The 13,408-nt window shown below is 44.9% G+C and overlaps 1 protein-coding gene across 3 annotated transcripts in view; it reads left to right on the forward strand.

The window, feature by feature from the left end:
- RBM46 (RNA binding motif protein 46) overlaps positions 1-13,040 on the forward strand; it is a 30,661-nt gene extending 17,621 nt beyond the window's left edge. For all 3 annotated transcript variants that reach the window (XM_069976897.1, XM_069976896.1, XM_069976895.1), the window contains exons 4-5: positions 178-960; positions 12,849-13,040. In XM_069976897.1, the coding sequence (XP_069832998.1) occupies positions 178-960; positions 12,849-12,985 (920 nt within the window). In that variant the 3' untranslated portion in view covers positions 12,986-13,040. The remainder of the gene's footprint in view (positions 1-177; positions 961-12,848) is intronic.
- Positions 13,041-13,408: the final 368 nt, after the last annotated feature.

Below are 13,408 nucleotides of genomic sequence, written 5' to 3' on the forward strand. Positions count from 1 at the left end.
CCGCTACCAGTTACAAGAAGGGCATCATCCCTTGTCTCCTGAGTGAATGGGGCTGCATGTCTTGGTGATAACTTATAGGATAACCTCTTTCAGCTGGTACCATTAGTACTTCTCCATTACCTCGGTTTGACCCTGTATGTACACATTTTGCTAACTTCACTTAAACTTGCTTTTTAGGCACTTTCCAATTATGGGGCAATACTATTCAGGTTGACTGGGCTGATCCAGAGAAAGAAGTTGATGAAGAAACAATGCAGAGAGTGAAAGTATTGTATGTGAGGAATCTGATGATATCCACTACTGAGGAAACTATTAGAGCAGAATTCAACAAATGCAAGCCTGGATCTGTTGACCGTGTAAAGAAATTGCGGGACTATGCGTTTGTCCATTTTTTTGAAAGAGAAGATGCTGTGACAGCCATGTCCGTAATGAATGGCAGATGCATTGATGGAGCCAACATTGAAGTCACCTTGGCTAAACCTGTAAATAAGGAAGCGAACTTCAAACAACCTGGCAATGGGCAAATGGCTTCCAGTGCAGAAAACTCCCTCACTTTTGTAAATTGTGAAGAAGTGTGCCGGAAATCCTCTGGAAGGTGTTCCAGTTCTCCTGTTGTTCGCAGTGGTCAATGCAGTCCAACCCCCTCCGAGTCAGACAGGGGCACTTATCCTTTCTATCCAGGAGCTAAGCTTACACCAGCAAACATGTATTCCTTAAAGCCTCATCACTTCTACTCTGCTGTCCTATATTTAGATTATTATTGTTACAGAAATAATATGGCATTTCCAGAATACTATCTGTATTCAACTTCCAGCCAGGATGGCAAAGTTCTTCTCATCTATAAGGTTGTTATTCCATCTATTGGGAATACCTCCCACAATTACTTCATGCCTGACAAGTTGTGCACATTTGTGGAAGATGCCAAGGAATTGGCAGCACAGTTCACATTGATGCATTTAGGTGAGTAGTAAATCACTGATGCCCTGACCCAGGTATAGGAAGATTTTCCCCAGGACACTATCCGTCATATCTTTAAATTGTACCTGTCGTTATAACTTTCACAACCTAAATCAACAGTAGATGTGATATAAAGCAAGTTTGCAATTTACGTTCATTATTTGTTTTTTTAGTTATCATGGAGAAAACATCACTTCCTGTTTTCTGACACTTTTTTTTTTCTCAAAAAACAGGAAACAGTCAAGGCCATCTGAGAGCTCACAGAGAGAAGGCAGTCATGTGATTGATGGACGCATTGAGCCGTGACTCTCTGTAATGGCCCAGTACATGTAGGCACATGTGAATGGGCCATTGAAATGTTTGGTCTTTAAATGCTGTCTGCAATTGTGGATAGAACTAAGAATGTGTGAATAATGCCTAAGAGCCTACTCATGTTGGTGCCATAGACACCACTGAGTCACATTAAGGGTGCCTTCACACCTATCGGATTCACTGCGAGATCCGCTGCGGATCCAGTCCCATTCATCCCTGTTGGAGCACATACTCGCAGCGGGATTGACATGCCACTGTGAGTATGTGCGTTACCCCTTGCTGCCCACAGCCCGGGCCGAGAGCATACATTACCTGCTCGGCGACGCAGCTGCATGTGAGGCTCACGGCTCCGGTCCCGCTCAGCCAGTCAGTGCTCTGGTATGTGCTCTCATAGGGATGAATGGGACTGGATCCCCAGCAGAAGGCACCCTTAATGTTAGGAAGAAAAGGGGGAGAGAGGAAAAATGTAATGCAAAAAAATATAAGCTTTATTTTAACACCGGCTATACAGAAAATTAAAAACATCTAAAAATCCAAAAAACAGGAGAACTGTAGAACCTGTGGTGCAGGTTAAACTGCACTGCTACAAAATGGCGGGCCCAATAGGCCCACAAGCATGGGACTAGGGAAAAAAGAAATCACAAAAAATATGGCAATAAACAGTGAGTTCAAATCTTTTACTTTGCTTTTTGGTGGAATTTAAAATCCAGGATGGATAGAGGTAAGAGAATTCTTCATTCTTGGTGTCCTGTTTGCTATGGAACCATCAGAATCTTTTGTTAGTTTTCCTTAAAGCGTAACTGTCATGTTTTTTTTTATTGCAGAAATCAGTAGTCTAAGCGATTTTAAGAAACTCTGTAATAGGTTTCATCAGCCAAAAAAGCCTCCTTCTGTACTCAAGAAGCAATCTCCCAGCCTCCCCCCCTGACTTCTTATCTGTGCATTATCAGGCAAACACGTCTTCATTACAGAGAAGCCAGTGAAGACGGGTTCTGCTCTCTCCATTGTAAGCCTATGAAGGGGGGAGGGGCTGAGGGAGATGAGGGAGCAGGAAGAGGTGACATGAAGGTCAGCTGTTTGTAGACTCTCTGGGCACCTAAAACGCTGGATTCAGGTTTCAGAAAGGTCAGTGCTTATCTATGAACTTACTGAGAGAAGATTGCAGGGTATTGTGCTGTGCAGGACTGCTCCGTGCTCACTCACTCCTAACAGCCCCTCCCCTCTCCATAGCCACACAATGGAGACAGAAATCCTGCTTCATTTGATGTGAGGGGGGAGGCTGGGAGATTGCTTTTTCACTACAGAAGGAAATTTTTTTAGTACATAAAACCTATTACAGAGTTTCTTAAAATCGCTTGTACTGTTGATATTTAATGTTTTCAGAAAAATGGCCCTGAAATGACAGTTACGCTTTAAAGTGTAACAATAATATTTTATCAGTTTAGTTTTCGTTAGCTTCGGCCATGATGAGAAGTTTTGCAGTTTTTGTTATACATGTAGCTGAATGTCCCGTGTCTGACAATCCTGTCCTTCCCTCCGGGAAATCTGTACTGTGTGATCAGCAGCTAGTACAGATCCTCAGACAGCTCAGATGACTATAGAAGGAAGGGCCTCAGTGTGCAGAACTGTTCACCCCCTAAAGTCAGTACTTGTAGTCACCTACAAGACAATTACAGCTGTGGGACACTTTGGATAAGTCTCTGTGAGCTGCCCCATCTTGCCACTGGGATTGCTCATTATTCGCCAAGGCAAAACTGCTCCAGCTCTTTCAAGTTAGATGCTTAGATGGCTAAGGCTGCATCCAACTTCTCAATCATAGAAACATAGAAAAACACCACCTGGTCCATCTGGTTGGCCATTTTAGTGTTTCCCTTCTTAATATCTTATGATAGATATATGTCTATACCAGGCAGGTTACATTCTGTTATTGTAGATTTACCAACCACATCTGCTGGAAGTTTGTCCCAAGCATCTACTACTCTTTCAGTTATGTAATATTTTCTCACGTTGCTTCTAATCTTTCCTCCAGTAACCTCTCACTGTCTCTTCTTGCTCTTGAGTTCTTTTCTACTGGTAGTCAAATGCCTCACCACACGCTCAAGTTTGAACGAAGGTTCACTCATCTTTATTCATGTTGGGTCTGATACGTCCTTGGCACCAAAGGATTAAATAATGCATTTAATTTATTGTACAGGTTTTTATGGTTGTGTACTAGTTATGTACCAGTTATGTGTTAAAGCAATTAACCAGCTTTATAAAATTGATGGCCTATCCCCAGGGTCTGGATCAGTTTTGTAATCAGTGTGTGTTCGGGGGGGTCGGAGGGGGGGGGGTTGCATCCCAGCACCCCCACTGATCAGCTGTTAGACGTGGCCATGGCCCTTGAGTGAAAGGTCTGCAGCCTCTTCAGTTTTTATCTTTGCTCGTCCTTGCAGCTATTTACTATTAGGACCCTGTTACAAAGAGCAATTATCTATCGATTCAGACAGATATTGTTCCATTTAATAAAGACAACGATTAGCTGTAGAGCCGATCATTGGCTGATCGTTATCTTTCAGGCTGGGTTCACACTACGTATATTTCAGTCAGTATTGTGGTCCTCATATTGCAGCCAAAACTAAGAGTGGATTGAAAACACAGAAAGGCTCTGTTCACACAATGTTGAAATTGAGTGGATGGCCGCCATTTAACCCCTTAGGGACCAAGCCTATTTGGGCCTTAATGACCAGGCTCATTTTTCAAAATCTGACCTGTCTCACTTTATGCGCTTATAGCTCAGTGATGCTTTAACATATGCGAGCAATTCTGAGATAGTTTTTTTTGTAACATATGGCACTTTATATTAGTGGCAAAGTTTGGTCACTATCTTTTGTGTTTTTTGTGAAAAACATAAAAATATCATGAAAAATTTGCACTTTACAAACTTTGAAATTCTCTGCTTCTAAGTCGTATCACATAAATTAGTTACTAGGTCACATTACCATTATGTCCTCTTTATTCTGGCATAATTTCGTAAACATATTTTACTTTTCTTGGGTGTTACGGGGCTTAGAAATGTATCAGCAAATTATCGATTTTTCATGAAATTTCCAAAACTGATTTTTTTTAGGGACCAGTTCTTTTTTTAAGTGTGTTTAGGAGGCTTGTATACTTGAAACCCCCATAAATGACCCCATTTTGGAAACTACACACCCTAAGGAATTAATCTAGGGGTATAATGAGCATTTTAACTCTACAGGGGCTGGAGGAAAGTATTCACAATTAGGCTGGGTTCACACTATGTATATTTCAGGCTGTATTTGGTCCTCATGTCAGGTCCTCATAGCAACCAAAACCAGGAGTGGATTGAAAACCCAGAAAGGATCTGTTCACACAATCTTGAAATTGAGTGGATGGCCGCCATATAACGGTAAATAACTTCCATTATTTCAATATAACAGCCGTTGTTTTAAAATAACAGCAAATATTTGCCATTAAATGACGGCCATCCACTCAATTACAACATTATGTGAACATAGCCTTTCTGTGTTTTCAATCCACTCCTTGTTTTGGTTGCTATACAGCCTCAAACATACAGCCTCAAATATACGTAGTGTGAACCCAGCCTTAGGCCGTAAAAAAATGGAAAATAAAAATGTTCAAATAATATGTTTGTTCAGATTAAAGTATCTCATTTTCACAAGCAACAGGAGAGAAAAAGCACCCCAAAATTTGTGGTTACGGGCAATCTGGGGGTGTTTACTGGCTATCTAGGGTGGTAACAGACAATCTGGGGGTGTTTACTGACTATCTAGGGGTGTTTACTGGCTATATGGGGTGTTAACAGACAATCTGGGGGTGTTTACTGGCTATCTGAGTTGGTGATGGGCAATCTGGGGGGGGGTCACAGGCAAACTGGGGTGGTGATGGTCAATCTGGGGTGGTAACGGGCAATCTGGGGTGGTTACGGGCAATCTGGGGTGGTTACGGGCAATCTGTAGTGGTTATGGGTAGCCTGTGGCAATCTGGGGTGGTTACAGGCAATCTGGGGTGGTTACAGGTAATCTGAGCGGTTACAGGTAAACTGGAGTGGTTATGAATAATCTAGGGTGGTTACAGGTAATGCGGGGTGGTTACAGGTAATCCGGGGTGGTTACAGGTAATCTGGGGTGGTTCCAGATAATGCGGAGTGGTTAAAGGTAATGCAAGGTTGTTACAGGTAATCTGGGGTGGTTACAGGTAATGCAAGGTGGTTACAGGTAATCTGGGGTGGTTACAGGTAATGCGGAGTGGTTACAGGTAATGCGGGGTGGTTACAGGTAATCTGGGGGTGTTTACTGCTATCTGGGGTGGTTAGCGGTAAACTGAGCGGTTACAGGTAAACTGGAGTGGTTATGAATAATCTGGGGTGGTTACAGCTAATCTGGGGTGGTTACAGGTAATGCGGAGTGGTTACAGGTAATGCGGGGTGGTTACAGGTAATGTGAGGTGGTTACAGGTAATGCGGGGTGGTTACAGGTAATGCGGGGTGGTTACAGGTAATCTGGGGTGGTTACAGGTAATGTGGAGTGGTTACAGGTAATGTGGGGTGGTTACAGGTAATCCGGGGTGGTTACAGGTAATCTGGGGTGGTTACAGGTAATCTGGGGTGGTTACAGATAATGCGGAGTGGTTACAGGTAATCTGGGGTGGTTACAGGTAATGCGGGGTGGTTACAGGTAATCTGGGGTGGTTACAGATAATGCGGAGTGGTTACAGGTAATCCGGGGTGGGTACAGGTAATGCGGGGTGGTTACAGGTAATCTGGGGTGGTTACAGGTAATGTGGAGTGGTTACAGGTAATGTGGGGTGGTTACAGGTAATCCGGGGTGGTTACAGGTAATCTGGGGTGGTTACAGGTAATCTGGGGTGGTTACAGATAATGCGGAGTGGTTACAGGTAATCTGGGGTGGTTACAGGTAATGCGAGGTGGATATAGGTAATGCGAGGTGGTTACAGGTAATGCGGGGTGGTTACAGGTAATCTGGGGTGGTTACAGGTAATGCGGGGTGGTTACAGGTAATGCGGGTGGTTACAGGTAATCTGGGGGGGTTACAGGTAATGCGGGGTGGTTACAGGTAATAAGAGGTGGTTACAGGTAATGTGGAGTGGTTACAGGTAATGCGGGGTGGTTACAGGTAATGCGAGGTGGTTACAGGTAATGCGAGGTGGTTACAGGTAATGCGGGGTGGTTACAGGTAATGCGAGGTGGTTACAGGTAATGCGGGGTGGTTACAGGTAATGCGGGGTGGTTACAGGTAATCTGGGGTGGTTACAGGTAATGCGAGGTGGATATAGGTAATGCGAGGTGGTTACAGGTAATGCGGGGTGGTTACAGGTAATGCGGGGTGGTTACAGGTAATGCGGGTGGTTACAGGTAATCTGGGGGGGTTACAGGTAATGCGGGGTGGTTACAGGTAATGCGGGGTGGTTACAGGTAATGCGGGGTGGTTACAGGTAATCTGGGGTGGTTACAGGTAATCTGGGGTGGTTACAGGTAATCTGGGGTGGTTACAGGTAATGCGGGGTGGTTACAGGTAATGCGGGGTGGTTACAGGTAATCTGGGGTGGTTACAGGTAATCTGGGGTGGTTACAGGTAATCTAGGGTGGTTACAGGTAATGCGGGGTGGTTACAGGTAATGCGGGGTGGTTACAGGTAATCTAGGGTGGATACAGGTAATGCGGGGTGGTTACAGGTAATCTAGGGTGGTTACAGGTAATGCGAGGTGGTTACAGGTAATGCGAGGTGGTTACAGGTAATGCGGGGTGGTTACAGGTAATCTAGGGTGGTTACAGGTAATGCGAGGTGGTTACAGGTAATGCGAGGTGGTTACAGGTAATGCGGGGTGGTTACAGGTAATCTGGGGTGGTTACAGGTAATGCGGGGTGGTTACAGGTAATCTAGGGTGGTTACAGGTAATGCGGGGTGGTTACAGGTAATGCGGGGTGGTTACAGGTAATCTAGGGTGGTTACAGGTAATGCGAGGTGGTTACAGGTAATCTGGGGTGGTTACAGGTAATGCGGGGTGGTTACAGGTAATCTAGGGTGGATACAGGTAATGCGGGGTGGTTACAGGTAATCTAGGGTGGATACAGGTAATGCGGGGTGGTTACAGGTAATCTAGGGTGGATACAGGTAATGCGGGGTGGTTACAGGTAATGCGAGGTGGATACAGGTAATGCGAGGTGGATATAGGTAATGCTGGTGGTTACAGGTAATGTGGGGTGGTTACAGGTAATCTGGGGTGGTTACAGGTAATGCGAGGTGGTTACAGGTAATGCGGGGTGGATACAGGTAATGCGGGGTGGTTACAGGTAATGCGGGGTGGTTACAGGTAATCTAGGGTGGATACAGGTAATGCGGGGTGGTTACAGGTAATGCGAGGTGGATACAGGTAATGCGGGGTGGATACAGGTAATTCGGGGTGGTTACAGGTAGTGCGGGGTGGTTACAGGTAATGCGAGGTGGATACAGGTAATGCGGGGTGGATACAGGTAATTCGGGGTGGTTACAGGTAGTGCGGGGTGGTTACAGGTAATCTAGGGTGGATACAGGTAATGCGGGGTGGATACAGGTAATGCGGGGTGGTTACAGGTAATCTAGGGTGGATACAGGTAATGCGGGGTGGTTACAGGTAATGCGAGGTGGATATAGGTAATGCGGGTGGTTACAGGTAATGCGAGGTGGATATAGGTAATGCGGGTGGTTACAGGTAATGTGGGGTGGTTACAGGTAATCCGAGGTGGTTACAGGTAATGCGGGGTGGATACAGGTAATGCGAGGTGGTTACAGGTAATGCGGGGTGGTTACAGGTAATGCGGGGTGGTTACAGGTAATGCGGGGTGGTTACAGGTAATGCGGGGTGGATACAGGTAATGCGAGGTGGTTACAGGTAATGCGGGGTGGATACAGGTAATTCGGGGTGGTTACAGGTAGTGTGGGGTGGTTACAGGTAATGCGAGGTGGATACAGGTAATTCGGGGTGGTTACAGGTAGTGCGGGGTGGTTACAGGTAATCTAGGGTGGATACAGGTAATGCGGGGTGGTTACAGGTAATCTAGGGTGGATACAGGTAATGCGAGGTGGATACAGGTAATGCGAGGTGGATATAGGTAATGTGGGTGGTTACAGGTAATCCGAGGTGGTTACAGGTAATGCGGGGTGGTTACAGGTAATGCGGGGTGGTTACAGGTAATGCGAGGTGGTTACAGGTAATGCGGGGTGGATACAGGTAATGCGAGGTGGTTACAGGTAATGCGGGGTGGATACAGGTAATTCGGGGTGGTTACAGGTAATCTAGGGTGGATACAGGTAATGCGGGCTGGTTACAGGTAATCTAGGGTGGATACAGGTAATGCGGGGTGGTTACAGGTAATGCGAGGTGGATATAGGTAATGCGGGTGGTTACAGGTAATGCGGGGTGGTTAGAGGTAATGCGGGGAGGTTACAGGTAATCTGGGGTGGTTACAGGTAATGCGGGGTGGTTACAGGTAATGCGGGGTGGTTACAGGTATTGCTGGGTGGTTACAGGTAATGCGAGGTGGTTACAGGTAATGCGGGGTGGTTACAGGTAATGCGGGGTGGTTACAGGTAATGCAGGGTGGATACAGGTAATGCGAGGTGGTTACAGGTATTGCGGGGTGGTTACAGGTAATGCGGGGTGGTTACAGGTAATGCGAGGTGGTTACAGGTAATGCGAGGTGGTTACAGGTAATGCGAGGTGGTTACAGGTAATGCGAGGTGGATACAGGTAATGCGGGGTGGATACAGGTAATGCGAGGTGGTTACAGGTAATGCGGGGTGGTTACAGGTAATGCGGGGTGGTTACAGGTAATGCGGGGTGGTTACAGGTAATGCGGGGTGGTTACAGGTATTGCGGGGTGGTTACAGGTAATGCGAGGTGGTTACAGGTAATGCGAGGTGGTTACAGGTAATGCGAGGTGGATACAGGTAATGCGGGGTGGATACAGGTAATGCGAGGTGGTTACAGGTAATGCGGGGTGGTTACAGGTAATGCGGGGTGGTTACAGGTATTGCGGGGTGGTTACAGGTAATGCGAGGTGGTTACAGGTAATCCGGGGCACTTGACTTTTTAGAAGTGCCGGCAGCATTTGGAACAAGTGATGAGTGGGATATAGTATATAGTATATACCGCTTATCACTTGTACCAGGAGCACATCGGCTAGTCCCTGATCATTGCCCCATGCTATCTGTCACCTCTGGTGGTGGAGAGAATGAGAGTTTGATCATTCTCTACAAACACACTTGCTGTATTCGCAGTGAGACTCGCTGAGGATCCCGGCCATGTGTACTCGCATGCCTGTACATCCCTGCTGCAAGTTTGTCTGCAGCTCGCCACATTAACTCCCCGGCCGCCGAAGACTATACGTCACTGAGAAACTCGCTGCCGATGCGGCAAGTGTGTTTGTACCCTAAGGAATTACTCACTGTGAACACTAAGGTTATTCCGGGGGGGACAGGGGGGGGGGACATTCATCTCCTCTCACTGCGGATTAACGGTGAGAGGACATGAAAGCATGCAATGCCCGTTACCGGTGGCCGCCGTTATACTGGTAATAAAGGCGATCGCCAGTGAGGGGACTGGCCGGGACTGAGCCCACACTCTGCCCCAACCCCTCAGCGACCTCCGGTAGCTGAGAGGAGGGGGCTGCGGGCATTACCGGCGCTGCTGCACTATTCTGCACCATCGGCATAAAGAGCTGATGGCAGCAAAATAGAGCCCATTAGTGATCGCCGTAAAAATCCGTATCGGCGGTCACTAATAGCATAATACATGTATTCTCTGGGTCACTACGGTTACGGTGATACCACATTTCTGTAGGTTTTTTTAACTATTACCAATTACTATTACGCAATAGAAACTATCTTCCTAGCCAAAACCCACAAAAACTGTCGCCACATTGCAAGATCCATAGCGTTCTTATCTTTTGCGCGACAGAGCTGGTTTTGGGCTTATATTATGCGGGAAGATCTGTAGTTTCTATTGATACCAAGTTTTATATGTATATGACTTTTTGATCTCTTTTATGACGTATTTTCTAAAGCAGATTGATAAAATACAGCTATTCTGGTATTGTTTTTTTATTTATTTTTTTACAGCTTGTGTCGTGCGATATAATTATTGATATCGTTTTATAGATTGGGTCGTTACAGACGTAGCGATACCAAATATGTATAGGATTTGTGTTTTTGATCACTTTTATGTAATGTTTTATAATGTATGGGCAATGTAATGCATTTTTATTATGGGGAGGGGGGGATTGTTTGGTGCACTTTTTTTTACTTTTTTACACTAGTGTACATTACTAATACAAAAATAATTCCAATTTGCAGGGAAATACTAAATAAATCGCATGTGCAAAACAATGTATCCTGCATAACAATCAATACCAATATTACAAGGAAAACTCAATAAACTGCCAAAATATACCAAAAAACACTAAATGAGCATGACTTCCTTAATTCAAAAATATTCCTTTATTAATAAAAATATGAAGTGAAAATGTCATACATAAAAAATGAGGGAAAAGGTGATGACAGTACAAAAATCCAGGGGATACAAAAACAAATATGGGTCAAAAGACTATTTATGTAAATGTATTGCATATACAAAGGGCGCAAATTAGTTAATAGTACAAAAAACACAATCCCAATAAGTCTATCATTCTAGGTGCATCAGTGCATATATAGCTCATTCTCTAGACACGAATGAGATCTGTAAACGTAACACACATAAATTTGTCACCGGCCCGAACAAAAATTTTTACTGTGAGATTATAATAATGCAGATTATCCAGTCTTACCCATATTGCTGTTCTCCTGGCACACCCCGACGCGCGTTTCGCAGATGACCACTTTATCAAGGGAACGCGCGTCGGGGTGTGCCAGGAGAACAGCAATATGGGTAAGACTGGATAATCTGCATTATTATAATCTCACAGTAAAAATTTTTGTTCGGGCCGGTGACAAATTTATGTGTGTTACGTTTACAGATCCCATTTGTGTCTAGAGAATGAGCTATATATGCACTGATGCACCTAGAATGATAGACTTATTGGGATTGTGTTTTTTGTACTATTAACTAATTTGCGCCCTTTGTATATGCAATACATTTACATAAATAGTCTTTTGACCCATATTTGTTTTTGTATCCCCTGGATTTTTGTACTGTCATCACCTTTTCCCTCATTTTTTATGTATGACATTTTCACTTCATATTTTTATTAATAAAGGAATATTTTTGAATTAAGGAAGTCATGCTCATTACGTGTTTTTTGGTATATTTTAGTGTACATTACTGTACACTAGTGTAACACTGAGATCACATTATACAATACACTGTACGGCTTCTGCAGTACAGTGTATTGTATAATGTGACCATCCTGCTGACAGGCAGTAGCCATAGCCACCCCTGTCAGCAGGATGGCTTATCCATGGTAAGCCCGGGGCCTTCATTAGGCCCCCGGAGTTACCATGGAGACGTCGGGGGACCTCCGATCACGTAAGTGGACCTGCGGCGCCGTCCGGTACACACCGGAACCCGTTAGATGCTGCTGTCATGTTTTGACATCAGCATTTAACGGGTTAAACTGTCCGGAGCGGAGAATCCTCCGCTCCGTGTAGTTACAGGAGGGGGGCAGCTGTCACACTGAAGCTGATCCCCCGTCCTGCAGCCGCCGCCGGGCGGTAATTCATTCCGATGCGTACGCCGTTAAAAGGCGTACGCATCGGAATAAAGCCCATTAGTGGCCGCCGTGAGAAGGCAGCACGGCGGTCACTAAGGGGTTAATGACAAATATTTGCTGTTGTTTTAAAACAATGGCTGTTATATTGAAATAATGGCCGTTATTTACTGTTATATGACGGCCATCTACTCAATTTCACCATTGTGTGGACAGAGCATTTCTGTGTTTTTAATCCACTCCTGGTTTTGGTTGCAATATGAGGACCACAATACTGACTGAAATATACGTAGTGTGAACCCAGCCTCAATGTGTTTAAAAATCATTGGCCGCCAGCCACATAAGTGTAGTAGTGATGCACAGCTGACGGCTGATGACAGTGTAAAGAAAATAATAAAGATGTGTACTTACCTGTTCACTGTGTCCTGCCGGTTCCCTTCATCCCCTTCTCACCGCAGCCACAGCTGACAGCTCTCTTCAGACAGGCAATTTGCCAATCACTGGCCGCAGGGCTGTCCCATCTCGGCCAGTGATTGGCTAAACAGCCTTTCAATGAAGAGACGGGCCAGAACTGTCGGCTGCGATGAGAAGGGGATACAGGGAACAGGCAGCAGGACACTGGGGGAGCATGGGTAACTTTGAATTTTGTTATTGTGCATGTGAAAAGGGCTGCACAACAATGTGCAGCCCTCTCGCACGATTATCAAGCTATGTGTAGGCTCAGTAAGGGAACACCAATCTTGTAGATCAGCGCTCACTTACAGTGCAATGTTGGGCCATCTAGTGCGGCTCTTAGTAGTAGTGGTATAATTTTAAGCATTATTGTAATTTTTTCTTGATTCTTTCTTGGTTTCAGGCAACAGCTTTCAGCGTAGTTTTCCGTCATCTGCTAGTGATGGACAGTCACCAGGATCGCCAACTGTGTTCACATCCAGACCTTATTCTTACCCTGGCAACTTGCTGTCAGCCAATGGAAGCCACATTGATCAGTAAATCACTTCTAAAATGTCCTAGTGTTTCTGTTAATAGAATTTTTTAGTCTTTTTAATTTGTTTTCACCATTGTTTTATCTTTAGATGATCATATTTACACTATTGTTTTAAACATGTGCTTCATGTTGCTGTGTTTGCAAAGTGTAAGGCTTTGTTCTCAATGGTGTTATAGTCTCTTTTTAAGGATCCTTGGTGGATAAGATAGGTCTGTTTGTAACCCATTATGTTGACATATAAGGGGGTTTTCATGCTTTTTTTTTATTTATTTATTGTGCAGTACACCAAAATCCTGATAGCTGCTATTGGGATTTTGGTTACTGCTATAAACCGGCTATCTCCTATAAAGCTCCCTGGACGTTCTAAAGATCATCTGGGGAGCCCCCCTTACACACACACATACAGCTCCCCGCGGCCCCCCACTCTT

This window comes from Dendropsophus ebraccatus, chromosome 7 (assembly GCF_027789765.1).
Source record: "Dendropsophus ebraccatus isolate aDenEbr1 chromosome 7, aDenEbr1.pat, whole genome shotgun sequence".
Lineage (NCBI taxonomy): Eukaryota > Metazoa > Chordata > Amphibia > Anura > Hylidae > Dendropsophus > Dendropsophus ebraccatus.